General features: G+C 43.4%; 4 protein-coding genes across 6 annotated transcripts; 1 reads left to right on the top strand and 3 right to left on the bottom strand.

Annotated features, from left to right (window-relative positions):
* Window positions 1–317: 317 nt before the first annotated feature.
* On the top strand, window positions 318–3505 carry LOC6546448 (FGGY carbohydrate kinase domain-containing protein). 3 transcript variants are annotated; one of them, XM_026977534.1, is made up of 6 exons: window positions 318–486; window positions 1213–1437; window positions 1796–2812; window positions 2874–2948; window positions 3007–3225; window positions 3283–3505. In XM_026977534.1, the coding sequence occupies exons 2-6, from the start codon at window positions 1252–1254 to the stop codon at window positions 3430–3432; spliced, it is 1647 nt and encodes a 548-aa protein (XP_026833335.1). In that variant the 5' UTR covers window positions 318–486; window positions 1213–1251; the 3' UTR covers window positions 3433–3505. The 3 variants fall into 3 exon arrangements, with proteins under 3 accessions (XP_026833335.1, XP_026833334.1, XP_001971817.1); XM_026977533.1 differs by having other exon boundaries at window positions 318–653; XM_001971781.3 differs by lacking the exon at window positions 318–486 and having other exon boundaries at window positions 1083–1437.
* LOC6546447 (mitochondrial E3 ubiquitin protein ligase 1) lies at window positions 3433–5061 on the bottom strand. Its single transcript, XM_001971780.3, has 4 exons — window positions 4884–5061; window positions 4238–4821; window positions 3972–4179; window positions 3433–3675 (listed from the first exon to the last, which is right to left on the bottom strand). Exons 1-4 carry the CDS (start codon window positions 4986–4988, stop codon window positions 3556–3558), a joined length of 1017 nt encoding a protein of 338 aa, XP_001971816.1. The 5' UTR covers window positions 4989–5061; the 3' UTR covers window positions 3433–3555.
* Window positions 5062–5252: 191 nt separating this feature from the next.
* Window positions 5253–7735, bottom strand: LOC6546446 (fork head domain-containing protein FD2). Its single transcript, XM_001971779.3, has 3 exons — window positions 7109–7735; window positions 5888–6143; window positions 5253–5828 (listed from the first exon to the last, which is right to left on the bottom strand). Exons 1-3 carry the CDS (start codon window positions 7477–7479, stop codon window positions 5361–5363), a joined length of 1095 nt encoding a protein of 364 aa, XP_001971815.2. The 5' UTR covers window positions 7480–7735; the 3' UTR covers window positions 5253–5360.
* Window positions 7736–24699: 16964 nt separating this feature from the next.
* On the bottom strand, window positions 24700–26000 carry LOC6546336 (MIT domain-containing protein 1). Its single transcript, XM_001971776.3, has 3 exons — window positions 25477–26000; window positions 25007–25212; window positions 24700–24940 (listed from the first exon to the last, which is right to left on the bottom strand). The coding sequence occupies exons 1-3, from the start codon at window positions 25840–25842 to the stop codon at window positions 24787–24789; spliced, it is 726 nt and encodes a 241-aa protein (XP_001971812.2). The 5' UTR covers window positions 25843–26000; the 3' UTR covers window positions 24700–24786.
* Between the last annotated feature and the right edge of the window lie 770 nt (window positions 26001–26770).

The raw sequence follows: 26770 nt of genomic DNA, 5'->3' as shown, positions 1-26770 counted from the left end.
AGTATTGATTGATATTGCGAGTGAAGTGATACTCGACCAGTTCAGATAATAGGTTGCCTATCTATAAACATTCGTTATCAATGCTTTTTAAAATGTAATACTTCCGAATAGACTTATAACAGTCAAAACAACCTTGACTTACATTTTTAACATGACAGCAAAATACAATTTATTTTAACAGTTTTAAGAAGCATTTCCAATATCAGGAAGTTCTTCAATCAGTTGTATCCAACAGTTAAGAGCCAATCGCTGTTAAGTTTGAATACAATAGTGATCATATGGGAATAGATCGGATGGATTGGATCCACTCTGGGGGCTTGGGGCAGTGGCTGAGAGCAACTCGTTGCGACTGGTTCTGCGACAGGTGTCGGATTGAAATAATAGCAAAAACATTCGTGTGCTTTTTGTTTACGCAGATAAACAACGTGCGCATATGAACATCAGCGAGAAATACTGCTCAAATAATTGTTTGTTCAAAACAATCAGGTGTGCTTTTCATAATACTAAAAGTTTCTAATTTCTAAACGACAAGGTGTGCGCGCTACTACTTATAAATTTCGGTGTTAGTTTAAATTTAAATGCTCTTCAGCTTTTTAAGATGCAGCAGAACTCTTGTGCAAAGGAAAATAAGCAACACAAAATTACAGCTTATGGTAATTGTAAAAATGTATTAAAAACGTGCTTAAAAGATGTAGGCTTACTATATCGCGGTTTAAATAAAATCAAAATATTCACGCCATGAGCGATGCAATGAATTATCCGCAACAAGTGACATGAAATGACAAAAGATCCGGATTTTATATCTACTAAAAAAGCTTAATGAACTGGTACTTGAATACATAAATGAATTCATTCATTCCTAAAATGAAACTATAAGTGATACAAAAATGCTTATCGGGAGTTAATTTGTGTAAGATTCTCTATACTTATAACCTCTCATAACCTTATCGACATTTATGAATACAAATGCCGCACTTATTCTGCGGCAAATTAGGATCTTTCATCAAAGTAGCTCGCTCATGAGCAATCAAATGAGGTCTTTACAAACCGGTACTTGGGTTAATTTACACGATTTCTGGGTGTATAAGGTCTCTAGGCGTTCCCATATCAGGTTGCTTATCAGTTCGCGTCCGACGCTCGACGACTTCGCTTCGGTTTTGGTCTGGGTTTGGGTTTTCGCATCGAGCCAATAACATTTATTTGACCGACAAGGTGATTAGAGGCGTCTGTGACGGAGGCGGCGACTTGGAAATGGCATCCGGACCGTTTTTTGTGGGCGTGGACGTGGGCACGGGCAGTGCGAGGGCTGCCCTGGTGGCCTCCGATGGGCGTGTCCTGGAGCAGTCGGTGCAGACGATCCAAACCTGGAACCCAGAGCCGGGCTACTACAACCAGTCCTCCGATAATATATGGCAGTCCATCTGCCAGGTGGTGAAGGCAAGTCTTGAGCTTATGACAGATAATTATAGATCCTTTCTGGGTTGCACGTACAACTAAAATAGATTGATCTCGCACTGATTCATTTAATCAAGTAATTAGGGGAATCTCTTAAGCTTAAATCTAAATAAAATATTGGAGGTTTTCCACTCTTTTTAACCAATTACTTTGATTGGTAGCGAATTGCTTCGTAAAGAGATTGAAACATTTCATAATTAAATTAATTCAAAAATAAGTTTTAAGACTTCCATTTGGATCCATAAACCCAGTAATGATCTTATATGTGCTCTGTGCGATAACCTCAGTCGTTCGGCGACGTTTCTCGCGAAGATTAGATTAACCCAGTGCCGATTTACAGAAAGTCATTGGCGGCGTCGATAAGTCAGAAGTCAAGGGCATTGGCTTTGATGCCACCTGCTCCTTGGTGGTTCTGGGCCCCAAGGGATCTCCGTTGACGGTGAGCAAATCCGGTGAGGCGGAGCAGAACATAATTCTCTGGATGGACCATCGTGCCGAGCAGGAAACCCAGGAGATAAATGCCTTCAAGAACCCGCTGCTGAAGTATGTGGGTGGTCAGGTTTCGCTGGAAATGGAGGTTCCTAAATTGCTGTGGCTAAAGCGGAATCTTGCAAAGACCTTTGGAAATATTTGGAGGGTCTTCGACCTGCCCGACTTTCTGACCTGGAGAGCCACTGGTGTGGATACCCGATCGCTTTGCTCAGTGGTGTGCAAGTGGAACTATGATGCAGCGAATGGCAGTTGGAGCAAGGAGTTCCTCAAACAGGCGGATTTGGAGGAGTTGACCCGGAATAACTTCGAGATATTGGGCAGTGATGTCCAGCCTCCTGGCCGAATAGTGGGCAAAGGACTCACTGCCAAGGCTGCCGGGGAATTGGGCTTAACCGCCGGCACTGTGGTTAGCACCTCTCTAATCGACGCCCATGCTGGCGCCTTGGGAATGTTTGGGTGCCGCTCGAAGGAGTCCAAGGGTGCCGACGATGTCCAGGGCAAGATGGCGCTGATTGCCGGCACATCCACTTGCCACATGAGCATCACCCGGGAGGCCTGCTTCGCCCAAGGTGTTTGGGGTCCCTATCAGGATGCCATTATTCCGGGATACTTCCTGAACGAGGGCGGTCAGAGCATCGCAGGACACCTCCTAGATCACGTCCTCAAGTCGCATGAATCCTACGCTGAACTGAAAGCCGAACTGGGAGAGGATAAGTTTATCTACCAGCATCTTAATAAGCTGCTGCCGGAACTGGCAGCAGCTCGAGGATTAAGCCAGGTGGGTTGTCTCACCCAGGATGTCCATGTCTGGCCGGACCTGCATGGAAATCGGTCACCCATCGCCGATCCCACGCTGCGAGGAGTGGTAAGTAATATGCATTTTAATAGGTTTGTTCATTATTGACTTGGAAAATGATTGCTTTCAGATTACTGGTCTGGATATGACGCGAGGAACTGAATCTCTGGCCATCAAATACTTGGCGTTCGTCCAAGCTCTGGCTGTAAGTTGCATCCTTCTAATTTAGTTAGAACTATGATATTTATTCGATATTATTTTAGTACGGCACACGTCACATTATCGAGAACCTTTACCAGTACGGTAGAGCTCCCTTTCAAACACTACTTTTCTGCGGGGGATTGGCCAAGAATCCCTTGTACGTACAATGCCATGCGGACATTTGCAATCTGCCCGCATTGATTCCGGATGAACAGGAAATGGTTCTGGTGGGTGCTGCTGCCTTGGGTGCCGCTGCCTCCGGACACTTTGACAGCTTGGAGGTAAGCTTTAGAATTGCATATAATAACTGGTTTATAAACTACTTTTTGTGCTCTTAGAGCGCCTCGAAAGCCATGGGTGGCACTGGCCAGCTTGTAAAGCCGAACCCGGAAACCCTAGAGTTCCACAATCGCAAGTACAAGGTGTTCCTACAGCTGCTGGAGAACCAAATCCAGTACAGGCGCATTATGCAGGGAGACACAAAGTGATTTTATCTTTTCGATGTCAAGACTTTCAATAATTTAAAATAAATGCCGTACATGAGCATTGTAACAAAATGAAGGGTTGGCGTACACAGGTACAAGGTGATCTTGTTGGCCTTTGGTTGGTTCCTAGGCAATGAAGGCGGCTGCTTTGGAGGCGATGCTACCACGACACACGGGGCAAGTGCCGGAGATTTTCTGAGCGCAGTCCTCGCAGAGACACACATGACCACACGGCAGGAGGATAATCTAGAAGAAAGGACGTGGTCAATAAAGCCAGGTAAGGTAATCATATTCATATTGCATCACTACCAATACTTATATTTTGATAAAGGTTTATGGTCATGGTATTGTAAAATCTTTACTACAATGCGGACGTTTATCTTAAGCATTAAAAATTGTATTTTCCTTATCTTTGCTATATGGATTCATTTGATAAACTCATCAAATATCAATACAAGTAGGGAAACTGAGTGTATTAAATTTGAAGATAGGAATTCCCAGAGAATAGCATTATGTAAATAAATGAAAAGGGTTGTCTTTACCTCCTTGGGATTGGTGGAGCATACCACGCAGAGTTGGTCGTGGGACAGAGTGTGAGGACGACTTCTCGCTCTTCGCTCCCGGCGCTCCGCCTCCAGGCGGTCGCGGATTTTGGCCTCCTCCCGCTGCTGTTTCCGTTGTCGGTAGAACTTCTTGGCAATGAAGGCTACTAGGACGACAGAGATGGTGCTACACACAACCAGCTTAAGCCTAGAAAGCATTAAGTGGAATGTATTAAAAGTAAACACACATAAGGAGCACTACCCACATTGTCGATGCCTTGGCATCTTCGAACCGCTTGATGAGCGTGGACTTGGTGGCAGTGGTCAGGAAGAGGGGTCCCTGATTGGAGGGCTGCATGCGCAGAGTATTGCCATCCAACTCCAGTTCACCAATAGCGGTCAGGAAGCTGCCTTCCCTGAGAACCTCCTCTGTTGTTTGTAAGCCCCTCTGGCGGACGCCAGAGAAGAAACCAAACACATGGTCGAAGAGGGACAGATTGGAGGGCTCGTAGTTGTCGTAGACCATGTCCACGTCCAAAACGGCGGCACTCAAGGCGTCCACAATCTCCACACCATGGTTCTGGTTACGCAACTCGAAGGGCATCTCGTTGGCGGACTCGTGCAGCAATTTGTGGTGCTCCGTCCAGAAGCCGGCGAATCCCCTCGTTACCCTGTGCTCGTGCAGCTTCACAATCTGCAGGACTCCACTCACACTGGGCACCAGGGAGCTCCTCAATGGTACCCCAATGGGCGTCACTGTGCCCCGGATTACCGCATATGGTATCTTCTTGTCGCGCTGCCGCTCCACCACCGATTTCAGCTCCCCATCGATGTTGTATTGCGGTGCCGCCTGGAAAGCAGCAGCACCCACTCAATAAACGCGGCCCAATACCATGCACCACGTATACGCACCTTCAGCACCTGGGCAGTTCGCTTGTAGTGCACGTACTCCCGCGCACATAGGCCCAGTATCAATAGATCTACGCCCAGTGCAATGGATTCGTGTAAGAATTCCATATTGTGTTATGCTATATTATTTACCTTAGACTACAGAAACATATGTTTATTTAGTGTGGCTGTGCTTCCGGTTGCTCGTAGCGGGTTCAAAAATACTGACCTGATACTACCTGGTAAATGGAACTGGTTCATCGCTGAAGCTACAGTTGGGTGCATGGTCACTCTAAAATCATAAATTTACCGCCCAAAATAAATAAGTTTAATATAATTTGGTGGCAGATCACAACTAAACTATTCCCAATTTGCATTAAGTAAGCTAGCAACGCAAACCCATCTGTATTTTAAAACTCAATCACTGTTATGTATTTCAAGCAAGCACATTTATCACTAAATTCATATAATTGCGCCAGAAAGAACCAAGAGCTGAATTCCTTATGGCTTGCCAATGATATTGTCGATGGTAAACAGGGTGGTCTTTGATCGGCTGCTGGCCACTGGACTACTCCGAGAGCCATCCTCCACATCCTTGAGTCCGTGGAGAGCTTCACCAAGGAGAGGCGCACCCGATGAGCTGGTTTCCCGCCGACTTAGTGGAGGAGTGAAGGCGCTCGGGGAATGTAGCTCCTCATGCAGTTCCGTGGGGCTTTGCAGTGCTTTGCTGGAGCTGGAGGAGGCGTCCACGTCGTCTGGGCACTCCCTGATCCCGGGCAGTGGTCGGATGGCCCTGCTCTCGCTGTTGAACAGACTGTTGAAGCCCAGGGACACGGACAAGTACTGCCTGTGTAGATCCGTAATCCTGTCGGAGTAATTGGGCCTCTCGTTGCAGAAGATATCGAAGTCACTCAGTGGCTCGCTGGACGAACGAATCTCTGCTGCACTACTGTTGCCATCGTTGGAATCCTGAAGGTACACATTCAATTTATTTGTTTATGTTTTTAAGTTTGGAATATGTTTCATACCCTTCCGGATTCCCTTTCGTAGCGAGTTGAGTGGCCACAATGCCTTTGTCTGCGCGTTCTCCTCCGGCGGTAGTTTCCCTGCTCGAACATGTCCGATGCGGAGGAGTCCAACATCCAGTAGCTTCCCTTCCCAGCACTGTCATTATCCTCAATTGTGTTCTTGTCCCGTGGAATCTTCACGAAGCAGTCGTTCAGGGACAGATTGTGGCGGATTGAGTTCTGCCAGCCCTGCTTGTTTTCCCTATAGTATGGAAATCTAAAACATAATTGGAACATTAATTATGAGTACCATTTCCCAGAGAGTCTACAATTTTGCAAGGCCCTAACATTTTTATGCAATTTGCAATAGAAAAACTGCCTTTGTTTTTACCGACGATTCTGTAAATATACTTGTACGACTTCAATATATTTATAAATGCCCATCAAAAAGTATTTCCTTCAGGCTGCTCTGAATAACTGATTTTGTACATATAAAAATCATTTTACAATCCGAAAAACTCGCTGTTGATACACATCTTATTAGCCCATATCTATATCCTCCGTTGGTTTGTTTAAATCAAGCGATCCGAAAAAGCAATGAAAATAATATTTGTTTATGTTGATAAAGAAATCGGAAATATTTAGTTTACAAACACATGAATTCATTGTTCATTTTCTTGGTTTTTTAATTACTTGCGATCAATTTATACAAAATCTGCCCGCCATTTTTTATGAATTGTGTTCAGGCAGGAAAGGAAATATTAAATGTATATATTTTTGAATATTTCTTAAAGATATGGCTAATAAATTTGAGTCGAGAAATGAAACCGTTTCGTATGGAATAATTATCAAGCAATCTTCGTGATATAAATATCACATTAAGAAACTGAATTTATGCTTAATATTTCACCGACTTAATCCCAGTTGTGGCAAAAGTTTCGTCAACTGTTTTGAAATGAGTCTCGGGATAAAAACTTCTTGGGCTTATACAGATACTTGGAATGTTGCGCTTGTTTATTTTGGCATTTGATTTAGTCAAGAATGCCATCTAAATTTCTCTTGATTTTAGGCGAGGCAGAACATTTATTTTCGTTGGATTGAAACAACAGGAGCTTTAGTAAAATATATGTATAGGCTTTTAAAAAATTGAAAATGTTGAATAGCGTTTGCATGCGCTTTGGGTAGCGAAATGGGTAGAGATTGTAATAGCTCATAATTATAAGTATTGTTCGGCTAACTTACTTATCCATGATGAACTTGTAGATTCCACTGAGCGTCAATCGCTGGTTGGGAGCACTGCTTATGGCCATGGCAATGAGGGCAATGTAGGAGAAAGGCGGCTTTTCCGGTCGATGGGAGTTGTGCAGAAAGGAAATGGGCAATCCCCAGATGTTGTTATGCAGGGCCAGGAAGTTATCGATGCCCTGGTAGTAGAAGGCCGGCGAAAACGAACCGCACATCAGACCCTCCATTCCCGCACCTCCGACGGCACTTGGTCCCAGTGGATTGGGGGACACCTGGATCCTGAGATAGTCCGGATTGGCGAGCAGCGAGTTAACCAGCTCCTCGCTGTCCGGCAGCATCGATCCATTGGCGTAGCAGGATGGTAACATTTTCTAACCGTAATCCCAGTAACTTCACCTCAAGTTCTTCTATATTTTTCACTTTTGTATCTTCACTTTGTATCTCTCGGATACTTTGCTTCGATTTTCGCTTCACTGTAACTTGGTCAACTATAGGACATTTATCCTGCTTTCCGGAGAGCTATTACTTCCGAACTTGTGGGTGATGCGAGCGCGACTGTGGACCATGTGTTGCGTCAGCCAAGAAATCCGATCGACTAATGAATGAGCTCGGATACGCAGATCACTTGTAATGGGTGTGTGTTCTTGGGGAGAGCAGCGCATTGGTCTATTAATATAGGGATATGCAAACACCCTCACCACAAGATCCACACATGCTTAAGTTCTCGGAGAGGGAAAGACAGTTTTCCTTGGAAAATCGAAATTACATTAAGGAAGAATCTGAATAAATCTGTTGAAAAGTAAAAGTAGCGCCCATGAACGGGTTTTTATTAACTGCTAATACAATCGTGAACAGATATTAACCTTTTTTGTGGTACCAGATTAATTGGTAATACAAACGTGAACAGATACTATCCATTTTGTAGTACCAGATTTTGATATCATGTGATTTGTGATATCATTAGATATTAAATATGCTTGGTTGCATTATAGCTTTTTCAGATATACCCGCTATATGGCAGATCTTTCGTTCGAGGGGCGTTGCCACAAATGTTCTCCACTCTTTCCATGTTTATTTGTGTCCGTTCTCATTTGTGTGTGTTTTCCACGATGGGCGGAGTCAAGATCTTTTGCGTGTGTGTGAGTGAGTGTGGGAGAGCCCAATGTGTTTTGAATAATATGTCGATTGGATTTTTCAACAAATGAAAATCGAGCAAAGTTTACACTTGAATTACGGGCACTTGAAGGGGACTTTTTAAAACTTGGAAAATAGTGTTAGGGTTCTAGGATCTCATGCGTACATCGTTAGTCAAATTATTAACAATAGTCTATATATGAGTGATCCATAATCATTGCAATATTTAGTCATATATCCTGCCTTTGTCTAGTTTGATTTTATATCATGTTGAATAATTTGATAAGTTTCAGATCCCTTGCACTCACTAAAGAGCTTTGATAACTTCTCAGTTCAATTGGTTTGTAAACATTATTCAAGTAAAACGATTCCCAGAAGCACTCCATTATACATTCCACCGGATAACAGCTGGCTAGATAATGCCAGAAGTTGGCATTATCTGGTCCCTTGACATCGCTATCTTTCGATTTTTACGACTTTTCCGAGCGAACGAAAGCGAGAGTAAACTCGGCAGTCAAGTACGCAATTTTCGGAATGCAACCAAAGTCTTGGTCTATATCTTAAAAGGTCGTAAAATAATTGTGTATACATTTCAAACAGGACTACGAACGATTTTTACGATCGTTCCGTTCTCAAGTAGAAAGCAGAGATCATTTGAAAGAAATAAAAACATTGAACGCAAATCGAAAATCAGAAAAACAGAATATCAGAAAATCAGAAAATCCAAAATACCGAGGCAATTGAAGTTCACATGTGTGGAAGATGCCACAAAGGATTCTTCACGCTCTCTCCCGATTTATTCAAATTTTACGATCCGATCGCTTACCGCTGCTGAAAATGGGTCATAAAACAATGGGTTATCCTATGGCCCACGATCCTCTGATTTTCTCGAAGATGTCGCTGCCCTGCGTGTTTTGCTTGCTTATTTTTAGACCTATGCTGGGAATAGTATTGGAAACAAATATTGTTTTTTATGGCCCAGCTCGGTTTGGTTTCTGGTCCGAACACCGATGTTTTCGCTCTGAAACTGTGTTTTCTTATTGCTTCCCTACATCTTTTTGACATATCCATCTAAGCCGTAAAACGCCTACGATCCTGTTTGTTTAGTCGCCGCAACTTAATCGCTGTGTGTAATTGCCTAGTTATAGTTATAGTTTAGTGCGTGACTACCGCTGTTGTTGTTCCCGTTGTCATCGCTTGATTTATGCTGCGAACTGCCTGCGTTAAGCTGAGATACGTTACAGTAGAGCCTCGAGATATTGCTCCGCTTTTATAAATCTACTGCCCGTTGAGTCAGGATCAAGTGAGAATATTGTTTCCCAATAGAAGTTATCTGCATAGAAGTTACAACTATTTTCCCCGCTTAATTTTGGAGTACTCCCAATAGCGTGTAGTTTTATGTGGTTCCACTGTAAGATCTTTAACTTCAGGCACCCTTCGTGCAAAGTACACTCGGCTGCCAGTCGACACCTTGTCAAAATTTGATGTAATCACTCGACACTGTGGCTTGCTCCCGAGATCAAAGACAACAAATCATCGATCAGCGTGGATTTGTGGCTGTGCTCGACAAGCGGTGATTTGTCAAAAATCGATGGGGTGCCCCGCCAGATATGTAATGCCCCATGTCAGGCCACATGCCACATGCCCCATGCCCCATGAGCCCGCGTTTATTGGGAGGCATTAACATCTAGTAGGACCTATTTATAGGCGCCGTAAAATGCAGCACGGACTATTAGGAGGCTGGGATGCTGTGCTGCCGTGTTGTTTGACAACAAATAGCGAGGACCGCAGAGCCGGGCCCCTTCGTTCCACATCATTGACAGCAAATTATCCACATTACCTGAATTGTCAGGACCGCTCTTTGCCCATTAGCCATTACGGCGGTGTGAACGTGACCTTTGCCGGCCATTAAATGGCACACTCGGCGTCCCGGAATCGGAAATTTATGCGATTCTTGACACTAGTTGCATGGCACCAGCTCCAGCTTCAGCTCCAGCATGTTCATCCCCATCCCCAACCCCAACCAGCAATCTCCGCCAGCATCCTCGATGATAATGATGACTTTCGGAACGCCAGAAGATTTCTGAAATGAAATGCGTGAGCAATAAACTGGTTGTTGACCTGTGACGACGCCAGTTTCCCCCGTCCTGCGCTCCTTATTTGTTGGTAACAGGTGTTGGACACTCGTGTAATCGCGGCCATTTCGATTCAGCTCCTTGGCCAAAGGGTTGGTGTTAATTAATGGCGGGTTTGAAGTCGATAGCGGTAAGCGAAGACCATAATTTATTTAGCCATTGAGTTTGTTGGCAAGTGCAATTGATTTGTGTTTTGCAGACTTGAGTTTTTATGTTCGCTGAAGGAGTCAAAGGTAAATGTACTAGGTTTGTTCCTCGAAAACCTTAAACATTAGGTATACTGCTATGTATTTCAGAGAAATACGGCAGGCAATACTAGTTGCATCAGTCTGGAATTGATGAAATCTAAAATATACAATTACAAAGTGGGTGCAAGATGCTTCCAAGTTCGCAACTTTAATTCACTCCAATAACTCGAATCATTTGTAGCATTCTCCCTCTGACAGCAGCTCATTTGCACTTGAAAAACCTATAAATTGAGTGATAACTTCGTCTTCGCAGCTATTTGGCAGCTTCAAAAAGAGCAATCTATACACAAATCGAGAATGGCTGGCTTTCGAGTGGCCCCAAACCACGGGAATCTCGTGGATTATTATTTCGTATTACTCATATTGATTTCCAGCCGCAAGAAAAGTTTTCTCGGATTTTCTGGGCGAATTCGGAGGGGGGGAGGGGACTTGGTACGGAAAAGCCAAGCTGGGCGGATGTGTTGGGGAAAAAACATAAACCAAGCACTCACATTGATTGCTTTCCCGGCCAAAATGAATCAAGGGGAAATGGAAATGTGAATGAATTTCGCACGTTTTAAGTGCCAAATTATCGGCTACTCAGCCGGCCAACGAAAAGGAATATCAAACAATTTTGCTGCACAGGTTTAACAACAATAAACTTTCAACAGCAGCGCAATGGATGTTTGTTTATTTGTTTAAATTTAGAATATCGACCACATTAAAATAGCAACAGCTTCAAAAGCCTCTCAAGTGGCCGTGCGGCCCATTAAACAGATTTCCAAGATGTATTACGGCCGAAAGCGAAACCGAAGCCCCATTTTTCCCATCTCTCGCGGCATTTTCCGGGCATTTTCCCGGCACTTTCACGGCCCTATTTTTCAGTTATACTAGGTACATGTACGAGTATGTTGCGGTTGACCCCGCGGGTAATTCGCACTTCAAAGCGAGCCCCATGCAATCTGTTTATGCCATCAAGTGGGCCAGCTGGTGGCCCCCGAAAAGATCTATGGCATTTATGAGTAAGTGTGGACTACCACGGGGGATTCCTCGAGTGCCATGTGCTAATGAGCCGCCGATGCCGTAGATGCCACCCCTCTTCCCACTCCGCCATCTAATTATCTCACATTATCCGGGGAGCTAAGTGAAATAATCTGTGGCAAGTCTGTCTACGCACCTGACATGATGCCAATGGGCATTATACCTTCCATTGCGATTCCATCATCGATCCTTGTCGCCAGCATAAAGCAGCTGTCAAATCTCCAGTTGACAGCCACTTTCATTTCGATGCATTATTAAAATACAGGCAGTGGCAACATCCTGACAACTCCCCAAGCACCTGCACTGCGAGAAACGAGCTACTCCCTCTGCACATATTTCAATCCCTCCTTGTCTCACGAGTTAGATTGTTGCTCTGCCCAACATGGAACTGCAAACGGATCTCCAGTCTTGGATGGGACTGGGATCGAAGGCTTGGGATCTAGTCCCATCCACAAGGAGTATCTCCAGTTGTATTTACGTTAGTGAAGAGATACGCGGTGGTGACTTTATTTTTCACCCAATCTTCTTCACTTTAATCAATTAATTCAAGTTATTGTCCTTCCCTGTAGAAGCAATTCCTCATAAATCATTTTATGTTTATGGGTAATGCTTTTTGTCGATTTTAGGATGCGCTTTGGGACCTTTATAGTTAGTCGCTATCGTTTTCCATCCAAAACATACATCTTAAAATCTAAACTGACCCTGCAGCTCCTGCTTTTCTTTATCACCAGTCACTAAGTACATAAACGTAGATATGTTTTTCCAAGTGCACCTTGCAACACACCCCTGCCACCTTGTGGGGCAGCCAGGTGAGCCGGAGAGCAACAGCAAAATCCATGGCCCGTCGCAGACTTCTTGGCGACTGTCGGAGCCAAACGCTTGTTTATTTTTCATGGGAAAGTCAGCCAACAAAGGGGGAGGTGGGCTGGAAAATGCTCCAGTGCTGCTGCTGCTGCTGGTGCTGCAGCACTTGTTTGTATGTAAATACAAGTAGGCAAAACTTCATGCGGTGCTCATATACCGCACTCACTCCTGGCTCGCCCGCACCCCAAACCCCTTACCCATCAATCTATTCCGTATTCGTAGTGCGGAGAACGGAGTCCGGAACACACGCATCGCGTCAGCAACGGAGCAACAAAGGCACGTGTAAACAAGCAGCGCAGGTTTCCCTGCCCCCGGAAAATCGCCCCCTCGCCGCAATTGGGGATATACAGCAGCGATGCGGTGGCACTTGTTGCCACATCGAACTTTCTATACCCTCCAGGCGATCGGAGGCCGAGCACACGGAGAACGGCACTCGCTTTCCCACGGAGATTCAATTTGGAGGCGGAACTTGGCCTAAACTGATAAGGCCAAGGCTCTAACCGCTTTCACCAGGCCAAACTTTTAATTTGAGGGGTCAAGAATAGCAGTTGCAGGCGACGAAGTGCCTAAAGATCGCAATGACATAAGCAGTTAACAACAAAGTTTAGGGCTTACATTTGAAGTGCTTTAATTCGAAATGAAATGTAATTCATGTTGGGTCAGCAAAACTAGAAGCTCTTGGAGGTGTTTTGGTGTTTTCCCAGCAAGTTTTGATATATTAGGTTTCAGAAAACGCTGTTTAAGGTAGGACAAAGTTTCGCATAACTTTTCAAGCGGTATCAATTTCCCCAAGCATTTTTATATTGACTTAAAGACGGAGCAAACTGTGCGGGCGAATAAATTTCACTTGGCAAAATAAGCAGAATCCAGAAGTTGCAAATTGCAAGCGACCTTTGCGCCAAATAGTTAGTATTGACCCCCATTTGGTAGCTGGAAAGCAAGAGCGGTGTGGGAAATGCCAGAGTTCACCACAAAGCTGTTCGCACCCGCTGGCGTAGAGTGCATAATAAAAAGGGCATCTACGTATGAATATTTTTTATTCGAATGCAGGCCGTCAAGGCGTGGCGCGGCAGACAGAGTGGCGTCAAAAGTTGCCCGACTTTCGGGATGGGGCTGGTGCTTCCCGATTGGGGTTGGTTGGGAGCCCGCTCCACCTCCGTGTGCAGTGCTGCAAGTACGTAAGTACGTGCGGCGTGTGGGCTGGGTGGCAAATGTTATGAAAACAACGGCAGCCAAAAACCACTTGGCACGGGCCGCACCTCGTTGTAGACCCAATGGTAAATGGTCGACAGTTTGATATGCGGTTTGGCAGAGCCAGCAAAATATCAGTTTGTGCCGAGTATGGAGCCGAGTACTGGAAACTGAAAACTGGGAGCTGGGAGCTGGGAACCCAAAAATGAATACTGCAAACTGAAATCTGCAGCACGGAAAAGCCAAAGGAGCAAGGAGAGCTGATTTAATTTTCCATGGCCGAGTTTTCGGAGACCGATGGTGCATAGGGTGGCATGTGGGTGGTCGAGGAAACTGGGCTCTCGTCAAATGTTTACAAGCAAATATGCCACATCATCAGGGGAGCTGGAAAGTCGGAGAGTCAGTTCTTTCTTTCTGCTCGGATGGGAATTTATGGATTTCTTCGCTGGTTAAGCCGCCAAATCGGGGGAACAATAAGTTGGAATTCGCTTTGATCTTTTCGCACTTTTAAATGTTTGAGAAATCTTTGTAGAAGGCATGAATCGGATTTCGGAGAACCAATAAAAAATTAATGGCAGACCGTCTGTTGTTCTTGTTGTTACTGCTTGCCACTGCCGCTGTTATTTGTTTTTTAAATTTTCTGTTTGATAAAGCGCACCACAAACAAAATGGGTGGCGAAAATAAATGCGCCACCCCACCCACTTTCCCGAACAAAAATGAAAAAAACAACAAAAAATGTAGCAGAAGCAGAATCGGTGGAAATAAATACGTGTGAGGGCACAAAGATGTGCAACTAGTTCGGTGGAAAAACCAGCAAATGGCCGCCCCGCCCACTTTCCATTTGCCCCACTCCCCACTTGCCCCCAGTCCGCCTGATTTACATTTGATTCGATTGGAAGGCGGAAATCTTCGGCAATTGCAGATTAATGCCCTGACAGCTGCCTCCTGGCGAGAGTCCTGGCTTTGCTGTACACTGCGAGAAAAATCCCCTTCCTACTTCGTCTATACGTCTTATATATAATATGGTTTTCAGGCTTGCACTTGACTTGTATAGAATGAATAATCCGAATGAAGCTCTTGCAACATTTATCGGATCCTTTTTAAAGAAAATACCTAACACAGTTTCTAGAGGGTTTTGGGTATTATATCATTAGTTACCTTTTAATAACTTGTACGATACGTAAACTTATTTGAAACTGTAGGACTTAAATTTGAATTGTAAGCCTTTGGACACGTATTTTTTTGTAGTGCCCTGTCGTTCCTGGCTCTTCTCAGGTGTCAGGATACTTTGCGCTGATTAGATAAACATTTTGGGGAAATGTGTTAAGCCTTGTTTGGCTTTTGTTTTCGGCTGGCGGAGGTCGGCCCTTGCCTTTCCGATTGCCTTTAAAGCCAACTTTCTGCGGGCCAGTAGAGAGCGCTGTGCAAATGGCATTTTTATTGAGCCATTAAAATTTTCGCCTCGCCTTCGATGCCTTCTCCTGTACATGGTGAATACCTATCCAGGATACCCGTAAGATGGCCATATCTGGCGGCCAGGACACTTTGTCCCCCGGCTCCCCGCCAGCATTTTGATTAACGTGCTACTGATGCTCGTTTGCTGCGTTGTTTTTTGTTCGTTTCTGGCTGCTCCTTTTTTTATTTGCCCGCAAAAAATCCCACCTAAGGGGATAAAGTTGTGAAATATTTTGGGATTTGCGCGACTTAGGAGTTGTCCCATTCCCATGCCCATGCCCATTCCCCACTCCACGGCGCTCTAGGTGATTAGGCAGCAATCCATATTTCTTGCGGCCAGCGATGGCCAACAACTGCTACCGCATTGCCTATATTTTATTTTCTATTCCGCTAAAGATTTATGTACATATTTGGCTTGGGGTTTTCGGGCTTGGGGAATTTGCCTCATTAGCTGCAGCCCTCCGAATTTCCCGCTCCCCTCAACTTTTTCACCTGGGGGCGTGTGCGTGTGCTTATCACATGAATGTCATTACGCACCTTTCCCTCTTTTTATTTGGCTGGAACTGAGATGTGCCAGCCCATAACTTTTTGCCCCCTTCCGCGATGGGGAAAACAGAGAAAGTGCGAATGCGAATGTGAATGTGAATGTGAATCCGAATGGGAATACGTGAGTTCTGCAAGTTATGTGCGCGTAAGTGAATGAAATTACCGTAAGGCATTTAACCAATGCAGGAAAGACTCCTGGAATAGATACATAAATGACAATGCCGCAAAGCGTTTAAAGATGCCGCATAAAAATGCTGCCTGGGATTGCCACATCCACTGACACATCCTCATCTTCATCCTCATCCTCATTCTCATCGTCCTCATTCGCATCGTCGTCCTAGTCCACATCCACATCCACATCCAGATCCAAGCCATCCCCCTTTGGCTGACTGGTTGTCTTTTCACTCCGAAGAAGGCGCGCTTATCGTTTTGACAGGAATATCTGCGCTTTCTAAATGCCGACGCCGTCGTTTATGACGCTGACTGCTGCGCTTACGATTGAGTCTGAAAACCCCCACATAACTCCCCCACACCCCCACCACACCACCCAACCACCCAAACCAACCGATTTTAGCCATCCTGAGGAACCTTCTTTTGTCGCCGTAAAAACGTGCTGTGCCTGGTTGTTACTTTAATGGCTTTTACTCCCCACGAATCCCGGAGTCGTCAGGCGAATTATGGAAGCTGCCGTCGCCGCCATCGCTATCGTCATCGCCGCCTCCAAGGCACTGCGAGAAAATCTGGGCACGAATTAAGCAATACTTAGGTGAAATACTACAGCAAAGCCCGAGTCAAGGAAGTACAACACGAGTGTAATCACTCAATCAAAGCTCAATAACTTTCCGCATCTGATATTCTGTTATACTGTAGTATATTAAATTATGGAAGGAATTATGGGAGTATATATCCCTACCCGTTTTTGCTACACCATCAACTGCTAGATTACCTTATATATAACATTTTAATGGGGATGCATAGGGAATTAGACCATCAGCTTTTGGTGGGATGTCAAACTATGGAGTTTTAGATGTGCGATGCTCGACTCAATGAAATAGTTTTCAATAGGCACAATGTGGTTTTGAAGGCCAAATTTTTCCTCAGTGCAGAGCGTTTTCATCCGCTGGCTTTGTTTTTCAGCACTTTCGCGTGCCTGCGTGTGTATTTAATAGTCTGTGGTTTGACATTGACTGCCAGGCCCTGTACACGAATATACACACAAGGAATCATATACAAATATACATAAAGTGCGGGGCATTAAGGACGCTCAACTTGTAATCTGGGTGAAAGGGCTGGCGCCGATGTCGTGCCAGGATCTGGATCTACCTGCTCCAGTTATCCAGCCATCTCTCTGTGGCGTGGCTGCTCCGCCAGGACTCGCGAGGAATCGCGAGCCAGCGATTCGATTATCGTGTCAAATTTTAATTACTCAAATTACAACTCGGCTTTTTATGCCCGCGACTTACTTCCTCTAATGTCCACTGAATCCGCTGAATCTCTGCATTCCCCACTTTTCCATTTACCATTTACCATTTCCCACTTTTCCGCTTTCCCAGCGAGTTGTCAACGCTGTCACAGGGTCTGCTGGTCATTAAACATCCGACTTTGAGGAGGCGTGGATTTGTGGCAAAATTTTAAAGCCTGCTAAATAAGTGAAATAATTGACCCGAGGTAAATTCCTTCGGACCAGAGTAGGAATGCGGTTGGGATTTGGCGCCAGGAAACAGTAGCTTAGTTGGCCTTAAAGCGAATTTTAATGAAAGAGCGGTGAAGTTTGATGGTAAGAGATATCCAAATGAAAGGTGATTCCTCCAAGAAACAAGGATCCTTGTAGTGGCCAAGCACAAGAATACCCTGAATAAATAAATGTTTATTACAACTTCAGGCCGTTTTTATACCCGTTACTCGTGAGTAAAAGGCAAAACTTATCTTAATCGGGTTTTGAAGAGGCTTACCTCTAAATATTTATGGGCCAATTCTCTAAAAATCTGCATTCAAATTTATAAATTCATTTTTCTATAATTTTTTTTTATTTTTTTGATGTTTGAAGAAGTTCAAAGAAATAAAGAAATGTCCCAAGGCTGAAGTTCTTAACTCCATAACTCAACTTATCTTAATCGGATTTTGAAGTGGCATACCTCTAAATGTTTCTGGAGCAATTCTCTAAAAATCTGCATTCAAATTTAAAAAACTATTTTTTTTTTAATTTTTTGTAATTTTTTTGATGTGTTGTTGTCGAAAATCAAATAAATTGAAAAATGTCCCATGGCTGCAGTTCTAAACTCCATAACTCAACTTATCTTAATCGGATTTTGAAGTGGCATACCTCTTAATGTTTCTGGAGCAATTCTCTAAAAATCTGCATTCAAATTTAAAAAACTATTTTTTTTTAATTTTTTGTAATTTTTTTGATGTGTTGTTGTCGAAAATCAAATAAATTGAAAAATGTCCCATGGCTGCAGTTCTAAACTCCATAACTCAACTTATCTTAATCGGATTTTGAAGTGGCATACCTCTTAATGTTTCTGGAGCAATTCTCTAAAAATCTGCATTCAAATTTAAAAAACTATTTTTTTTTAATTTTTTGTAATTTTTTTGATGTGTTGTCGAAAATCAAATAAATTGAAAAATGTCCCATGGCTGCAGTTCTACACTCCATAACTCAACTTATCTTAATCGGATTTTGAAGTGGCATACCTCTAAATGTTTCTGGAGCAATTCTCTAAAAATCTGCATTCAAATTTAAAAAACTATTTTTTTTTTAATTTTTTGTAATTTTTTTGATGTTGTGTTGTTGTCGAAAATCAAATAAATTGAAAAATGTCCCATGGCTGCAGTTCTAAACTCCATAACTCAACTTATCTTAATCGGATTTTGAAGTGGCATACCTCTTAATGTTTCTGGAGCAATTCTCTAAAAATCTGCATTCAAATTTAAAAAACTATTTTTTTTTAATTTTTTGTAATTTTTTTGATGTTGTGTTGTCGAAAATCAAATAAATTGAAAAATGTCCCATGGCTGCAGTTCTAAACTCCATAACTCAACTTATCTTAATCGGATTTTTAAGTGGCATACCTCTAAATGTTTCTGGCGCAATTCTCTCCAAAACTGCATTCAAATTAAAAAATTTTTTTTTTTTTAATTTTTTTGTAGTTTTCTGATGTATGATTTTAGTGAAATTCAAAAAACTTAAAAAATAACCTTAGGCTGAAGTTCTATACTCCATAACTCAACTTATCTTAATCGGATTTTGAAGTGGCATACCTCTTAATGTTTCTGGAGCAATTCTCTAAAAATCTGCATTCAAATTTAAAAAACTATTTTTTTTTAATTTTTTGTAATTTTTTTGATGTGTTGTCGAAAATCAAATAAATTGAAAAATGTCCCATGGCTGCAGTTCTAAACTCCATAACTCAACTTATCTTAATCGGATTTTGAAGTGGCATACCTCTAAATGTTTCTGGAGCAATTCTCTAAAAATCTGCATTCAAATTTAAAAAACTATTTTTTTTTTAATTTTTTGTAATTTTTTTGATGTTGTGTTGTTGTCGAAAATCAAATAAATTGAAAAATGTCCCATGGCTGCAGTTCTAAACTCCATAACTCAACTTATCTTAATCGGATTTTGAAGTGGCATACCTCTTAATGTTTCTGGAGCAATTCTCTAAAAATCTGCATTCAAATTTAAAAAACTATTTTTTTTTAATTTTTTGTAATTTTTTTGATGTTGTGTTGTCGAAAATCAAATAAATTGAAAAATGTCCCATGGCTGCAGTTCTAAACTCCATAACTCAACTTATCTTAATCGGATTTTTAAGTGGCATACCTCTAAATGTTTCTGGCGCAATTCTCTCCAAAACTGCATTCAAATTAAAAAACCATTTTTTTTAATTTTTTTTGTAGTTTTTCTGATGTATGATGTTGGTGGAATTCAAGAAACTTAAAAAATGTCCTAAGGCTGAAGTTCTATACTCCATAACTCAACTTATATTAATCGGATTTTGAAGTGGCATACCTCTAACTGTTTCTGGCGCAATTCTCTACAAATCTGCATTCAAATTTAAAAAACTATTTTTTTTTAATTTTTTTGTAGTTTTTCTGATGTATGATGTTGGTGGAATTCAAGAAACTTAAAAAATGTCCTAAGGCTGAAGTTCTATACTCCATAACTTAACTTATCTTAATCGGATTTTGAAGTGGAATACCTCTAAATGTTTCTGGCGCAATTCTCTAAAAAAATTTGCTATCAAAGTTAGAACATTATTTTAATTTAGTTTTTTTGTAATTATACCCGTTACTCGTAGAGAGCGAGGTCGGAAATATTTCTACCAATTTCTACCGATATTCCAGGATATGTTGAAATTTCTCGTTTGCACTTCTACTAGTTAAGTAACGGGTATCTGATAGTCGGGGAACTCGACTATAGCATTTTAAAAATCTTGTTAAATTTAAAAAATTATTAAGAAATGGCTCCTGGCTTCTAAACCACTATTTAAGAGCACCTCATTAAATTGCTAAATTCGCTTATCTCTGCTAATGCATTTTATGTTGGCAGCGGACCCTTTTCCGAGTTCATCAATTCGCTGGTGAATTTGACACGCATTTCGGTCTATTAACCAAAGAAAACCATGCCGAAAAGGATTTTCAAGGCAACCAGTAGCCAGCGGCTGCCAAAAATATCTCTGGCCATCTATCTTTGGTTTAAAATCGCCAAAAAACGTGACGAGGGGTGGTGGTGGAAGGGGATGTCGAGGGGAATTAGGAGCTGCAAAGAAGAAGATGGCAGGATCAGCCAGATAGCCCGGGGATGTGAAACGACTTAGGCCGCGTTAGTCCTTTAATATGCCAAGATTGACGTCGATTATGCATTAATAGGACACGCACTATAAATAACGCGCCTTTGGCCCCAGCGAAGTCCTGTCGTGACGTCTATGGGCCTAATGAAGGCTTTTTTCGCCATACGTTCCACGTAGTCGCCCGGGGGAGCGAGTGAAAAGAGGCTGCCAGCGAGTGCACTGCGAGAAAAGGTGGTTGCTGCTTGCAGTAATTAGCGGGGCACATTTAAAAGGAACGTAGCCATCCCTTTCAAGAGGCTTCAACTCTGCAGATTGGGCAATCCAATCCCGAAATTTTAAAGTATCTTTATCTGAACTTTGTATAAATCACTCTCTCGCTTTTTTCGATTTCCAGCGCACTGTGTGCATGCTGGACACATTTTTTAGCAGTGCAGTAGGCGTCACCACCCATTTCGAATTTTGCGCTGACATTGATTGATTATAAATCGGCATACATTGCAAATCCAGAGAGAGGACAATAACTGCCTGCTGTTGTTGCTGCTGCTCGTGTTGCTTTGTATCCTTTGTGCTGCTGCTGCTGCTGTTGTTGCTGCTGCTGCGGTTGCCTTTGTTTGGTCTGTGACAGCTTTTAATCTGGCACGAGGCACAGCACAGAAGCAACACCAAGTGCTCCAGCAGCAGCAGCAACAATAGTAAATGTAGGGAGCAGCAGCAGCAGCAGCAGCAGCAACAATGGCCATTCCTAGAGTGCCTGCCACGACGACGGACGGCTGTGTGGCAAATTTGAAAATCACTTTAGTTCATATTTCGGACGCACAGCCTGAGACCTCAGCCAGTTGTCATTGCGCTCCTAATGCCTGTCCAAAGCGTTAATGATGCGGTTGCTGGTCAGCCGCAGCAGTCGCCGCAGCAGCCACTAGCCACACTCAGCTGGGCCACCCAACTGGGCCACCCAGCCAGCCACCCAACTAACCAGCCATCCAGTCATCCAACCACCCGGCTGGTCCATTCCCGCCCCCTTGTCCTTCACGCAATTTACATAATGGTCGGCTCCTGGTGCAGGAGAGATGCTTTCACCAACAATAACAACGCCAGCAATAGAAATGGCAGCAGCAACAACAACCGTTGATGGCACGTTTTTGATTTCAATTGCTATTGCCAGTAGTTTCACTTGACTTTATGTGCTCCTGCGACTCATCCCTAAATCAGTGCACTGGGAGAAATAGGGATAAGCCTTATGATCCTTATGTTCCATATCTTATTTCATAAGATTTCATAGTTTTTCTTTCGTTTACTATAAGCCTTAAAACTATAATCCTTAATCTATAATCTATAGTACAATGTATGCTTTTAGATTGTTTTGCTGCTAAACCTAAACATTTTGGTTATTATTCTGATTGTGAGACATATAGAACTGTGTTTTCCCTTGAGTATGCTACGACCCCCTGCCACTGCGCTTCCTTAAGATCCACTCGGCTTTTCGCTGAGTGCAGCCATCTTTCTCGTTGCTTTCGGTTCGGCTCTGATGTCTGGCCTATATAGGTTGCTTGGCGCCATTTTATGTACGTTGCAAAACAAAAGTTATGGCCCGATTTTTCGTATCGCCTATGTCGCTCGGCCCCGCCCACATTCTTTTTTTGTTTTTTTCGCTCGCTTTTCTGGTAACAAGTGGGACATTTGCCAGTTTGCCTGGCCGTTGTTATTGTCCTTGTTGTGGATGTTGCTGGCAGCAATAAAAACAAGCAAAAAATGTTGACGCCACCCTTTTTTCGGTGGACCAGAGTTACGCATCTAATAGGAAATCGGCATAAGTATATGTGTACACAATGGAAATTCTAGTTTTCTTTATACACATCCCGCTGCCGAAAATCCAATGATAATTTCAAGCAAACGAGCGAAGGGCCGTAGTGAAAGTCAAAGTCAATTACGTGGCGCTTTCACAAATCTTTCCAGCCAGGAGGTGGGTCCTGGAGCTGGAGCTCTGGGCGGTTAGGAGATGTTGGGTATGCCGGGGATGCTATGGCAAATTAATAGAGAGCACACACGTAAGTAGAAGGCAGCCAGCTCAGCCATCGTAAAATGTAATGTCATAAGTGCTGCTCTGAACCTAAAACATTCCGCTTAACGCGACCTCCTCCCCTTCGCGACTCCAGCTATTGCCTTTTCCTTCGCCATCCCGGTTATGGCCAAGTGGAAGTCCTTGGCTGCGATATTACGACTTTCCTATGCCCAGTAACAGGTTTTTGTGCTCGCACAGGAACTCTATAAGTTTGTATTCAACGCAGTTCCTGTTTTCGCTGCAAACAAGTTATTGTGTTTTCTTGGCCTTTAAGCAAGGCTTGCAAAGTCCTTGGAAAAGTCTGCACAGCTTGACGCCGCCGAGTCTTCAAATAAGTGTCCGAAAAATTGTAATTAGGTTTCTTAGCTGCAAAAAGAAGGAGGACGTGTAGGAATTATATAATGGCTAGATAAGGCAGATTGCAATTAGATATCAGGATGCTGGACCCTCTTAGGCGTAACCCATTTTCACAAGCCACCGATTTTGGCATGCCCTCACCACCAAACGAAAAGGATGACCGGGTACCAAAGTGGCTTCCACGACTTCCACGACTCGCCCTTTTCGGCGGAGGGGAGTAAAATATTCGGATTAGTTATGCTGTTGGTCTGCCCCAGGCAGTGTCTGCTCGACATCCTCCCACCCTCGGATTGCGATGGAGCTGGAGGTGGAGTGATGGGTGGTGGGCCCTTTGTGTCCTCGCACTCGACCAGGACGAAGATGAAGCTGGATGATGAAGCCCTGGACCAGGACCATAACTAATTCCATGGTTATGTATTGTATATTGTAGTTTCCTGTGCCGGCGTTGCTGCATTCATTGCTCACAAATTGGCAGGCAGCGCCCGAGGCTTGTGCACTTGTGACCAAGGAGTCAGTGGACCAGTGGCCTATGGACCAGCCATGCCCGTCAAGGAACTGTTGCTCGCCGAGGGGAAACCTGAGCCGGAATCAGCTTAGTACGGGTCTGTTGTTCAGTCAGTTAGTGGCTTATTTGTAGGCAAACATTTGCCGGTGAGGCCCCGGGATCCATCTAGTTCATAGATTTATCTAAAATAAGTGAACCATCTAATTGTTCAATAAGTTCATCCTGGGCCCCGAGCATCTCCTTGTTGCTTGTTTAGAATATCCAGGGAATGAATAGCCAGCTTAGGCAAATGGAATCCCCACTCCACTTCACTCCGGAGTATACCCATTGCCTTACCCATGGCCATGCTCGCCCGCAGGCTCCGACCTCTAGACGTGCTTAAACCCAAAATTAGGGGTGGTTACAGTGGGTCCTGCTGGGTGGTTGGGACCCATCTTGCTCTTCTAGTGCTGCTGTTCCCAGGCCTTCTTACGGGCCATAAAATTTAAAAGCGAGCAAAGCATTTTAGCTCTGGTGCAATTTATTAGGCCGGCTCATCGCGCCGCATTTCGGGCCTTTGCGTAACAATTGCCTTCATCTGTTGATAAATCCCTGGCATGGCACCAAGTAAATTGAAAATATACCCCACACACGAGGCGAAGGTGGCACACCGACTTCGCCTCCAATTCCGATTGCGATGTGCAGCCAACTGTGTCGCAGTTCTAATTATCCACGCACATGTCTCCTGGCACTGGCATTAGAAACAGGCCGGCTTCTTTGGCTTTAACTTGAGCTGGGCCTATATCCAGAAATCCGCTAATGAGCACAGAAATGATCTAGCTGAAGCGCCTACTTCTAAAGTTTTGCCAGAACCTACTGCTATTTAAATGGAGTCAAAGTTGCAGCTACCGAAGCTCGACTGTACCCGAAACGAGCTGCAGACCTGGCTTTAAGGACACGGACAGAAGCTGGTAAAGCAGGAGCTTCCGCCTCTGTCTTTTATGCAACTGCAGTGGCCACCCGCTGGCTGCCTCAGTGGCGAGAGGCATTCAAAACAGCAGCCAGGACGGGCCGCCAGCTGTGCAGCTGCCTCCGCATCCGCAAGTGGCGTGAAAGTTATGAATTTTAAACATTTTCTGGCAGGGCATCGTCGGAGCCAGAGAACGCAGAATGGAGAACAGAGAACGGAGGAGACCGCCCCTTTGGCCACGTCCATATATTAGTTTCGGTGTCTTCGTGGCGTCTGCAGATTTATAGTTGGCCAAAATCTGCAATTGTGGGTGACTGCTACACACTCGGAGTTCGTTTTTGTAAAAATTGAAAGAAGTCTTTATAAAATTGGAATTGGAAGCTGCACTACTTAAAGCTAAACAATGTTGTTTGTCTTTTCACGATGCTACGCTGCTGTTGCGCCAAATATCCACATCGGTTTGGAGGCATTTTCGGAATTTGTAGTTGACCAGGCCAATGGAATACATCGGATTGGTGGCCTTGTAGAAATGCAGACCTCGCCCAATCTTGATAATGTAGCCATTGCTTAAGCTGCATGATAAGAGTTTATATACAAATATTATATATATATATTTTTGTAAGATGGTGCATACTTACTAAATTTTGCGATCGTGCAATGAGTCTTCGTATTTTATGGAAACGGTTACGTTCCGCCGCTCCAAGTCTCCCTTGATCTGTCCAAGATTTGTTCTTTGTTGATCCGGGTTCTTTGCATCCTGATACTCTTTGGTGATCAGTCGAAAATACTTCAGGTTTGGACAATTTGTGGCAGCTAGCTCCAAGAATCTTACTAGATTTTGATACTGTAAGTGAATTTGCAATAATGTCTTGTAACCAATGTCTCAACAATCATATTTCTTATCTTAACATGATTTGAAACTTCGAATGAGTAACAAATGGTTAACTATACTTATAATCTAAGCTTTACACTGATATAGCAACTAAGAATTGCCAACTTTTTAAGCTATATTTTAGCTTTTAAATTATATTATTTTAATAGTCCTGAGCGGGACAGTTGTAGTTGGCCTTGAGGATCATCTATTATCCAACACAATATCTTATCTTACCTGATAGTTCTGCGTCATATAGGGTTCGTCCATCATTATCTCGACGGTCTTCTCGTCCATGTATTTCCCGAAGAGCTGATCGTAATCGAAGCCCGTTTCATTTTCTTCGATGGAAACGTGGGAAACCACCTCGCCGAGCATTAGTTTGCCATTAATTCGCGCTTTAATGGCGTCCGCCCGATCCATGTACTCCTTGATCCTGGTCAGGAATCCCTTCCGCTTGGCTTCATCCGGTTCCCCGTTGACGAACTGCATCAATTCAGCGATCCCCTCCGTGTACAGAGTTTGCGCCTCCAAGATCCGTCCGATTTGGTCGCATTCCACGGCGCGTATGAGTAACTCCTTCGCTTTCAAAGCGTTGCTCATCTTGGCATCTCAGTCGGGAGTTTTAAGTAATTCGAGATGGGTAATATCTGGGATCTATTCGGGATCTACTTATCGAGGATCTTTCACATTTAATACGTTTTTGCTACGGCAGTCAACACTAGAAAACGCCATCAGCTGATTGTGTGACCATCGCGCGCTAGTCTGAAAATTCTGATTCCCGATTCGTTGGTAGACAGTTGGCATTATCTTTCGCTGACCGTTACTTTTCGAAACTAAAAAAGTTTCTTAAAGTTTAAGTTCTTAAAACTTATTAACTATTATAGAATGTGGATAAATTAAGTAGTATTATCGTTATTAAAAGCAAGTAGTCTCTGTTTTAAGGCGATTCACAAAAATAAATGGTTGATTTGACTGTGAAATTGTATATCTCTGGTGCATACTTACGAATATTCTGCGCACTAAAAATGAAATAAATAAAAGCACAGGCTTAAATTTTAAGTTTTCCCCCACAAGCAACCAATTTCATACCCATTAGGTAGCATTTTCGAAGGTTCAAGAGTTCACCCCTTGCTTTTTTTTCGTGGCAAACTTTTCAATTGCAACATGTGCAAATTAAAAATGCCCCAAATTTGCATATTTCACTGTAGCATGATGACGTTCCCTTTACGAGCAATTACGTGGAATCGAAAACGAAAGCGTTTTATCGCCAGCCAGCAGTCAGACATGCCAACATGGAGCCAAATTCAATTTCACTAAGCCAAATATTAATTTATTTGTGTTTTCATTCCTGGCTCCAACCGCCAGGTGACCAATGGATCTGGATGAGGGACTCGATTGCCATGGCCATCCAATCCAATCGGAGTCAGCCAAGGAAAAAACCGAAAACGTTTCGTGTAATTTCGAGCATTGGGTGGGGTTTTTCGGGGTTCTGTTTCTTTTTTTGAGTGGGTGGGTGGTTTGGTGGCTG

The sequence above is a fragment of the Drosophila erecta genome, unplaced genomic scaffold (assembly GCF_003286155.1).
Source record: "Drosophila erecta strain 14021-0224.00,06,07 unplaced genomic scaffold, DereRS2 tig00000021-arrow-pilon, whole genome shotgun sequence".
In the NCBI taxonomy this organism is placed as follows: Eukaryota; Metazoa; Arthropoda; class Insecta; order Diptera; family Drosophilidae; genus Drosophila; species Drosophila erecta.
This window is presented reverse-complemented; position numbering and strand designations above follow the sequence as displayed.

What these genes read in the sequence shown, in the direction of transcription:
- LOC6546448 (XM_026977533.1), top strand. Translation starts at nt 579, where the DNA reads ATGCTCTTCAGCTTTTTAAGATGCAGCAGAACTCTTGTGCAAAGGAAA. An exon ending in ACACAAAATTACAGCTTATG is followed by an intron (nt 654 to 1,212) that starts GTAATTGTAAAA and finishes TTGACCGACAAG; the next exon opens with GTGATTAGAGGCGTCTGTGA. An exon ending in ATCCCACGCTGCGAGGAGTG is followed by an intron (nt 2,813 to 2,873) that starts GTAAGTAATATG and finishes GATTGCTTTCAG; the next exon opens with ATTACTGGTCTGGATATGAC.
- LOC6546447 (XM_001971780.3), bottom strand. Translation starts at nt 4,988, where the DNA reads ATGGAATTCTTACACGAATCCATTGCACTGGGCGTAGATCTATTGATA. An exon ending in GATGCCAAGGCATCGACAAT is followed by an intron (nt 4,180 to 4,237) that starts GTGGGTAGTGCT and finishes AATGCTTTCTAG; the next exon opens with GCTTAAGCTGGTTGTGTGTA. An exon ending in GCTCCACCAATCCCAAGGAG is followed by an intron (nt 3,676 to 3,971) that starts GTAAAGACAACC and finishes CCTTTCTTCTAG; the next exon opens with ATTATCCTCCTGCCGTGTGG.
- LOC6546446 (XM_001971779.3), bottom strand. Translation starts at nt 7,479, where the DNA reads ATGTTACCATCCTGCTACGCCAATGGATCGATGCTGCCGGACAGCGAG. An exon ending in TACAAGTTCATCATGGATAA is followed by an intron (nt 6,144 to 7,108) that starts GTAAGTTAGCCG and finishes ATTATGTTTTAG; the next exon opens with ATTTCCATACTATAGGGAAA. An exon ending in ACGAAAGGGAATCCGGAAGG is followed by an intron (nt 5,829 to 5,887) that starts GTATGAAACATA and finishes GTGTACCTTCAG; the next exon opens with GATTCCAACGATGGCAACAG.
- LOC6546336 (XM_001971776.3), bottom strand. Translation starts at nt 25,842, where the DNA reads ATGAGCAACGCTTTGAAAGCGAAGGAGTTACTCATACGCGCCGTGGAA. An exon ending in ATATGACGCAGAACTATCAG is followed by an intron (nt 25,213 to 25,476) that starts GTAAGATAAGAT and finishes ATTCACTTACAG; the next exon opens with TATCAAAATCTAGTAAGATT. An exon ending in TTGCACGATCGCAAAATTTA is followed by an intron (nt 24,941 to 25,006) that starts GTAAGTATGCAC and finishes CTTATCATGCAG; the next exon opens with CTTAAGCAATGGCTACATTA.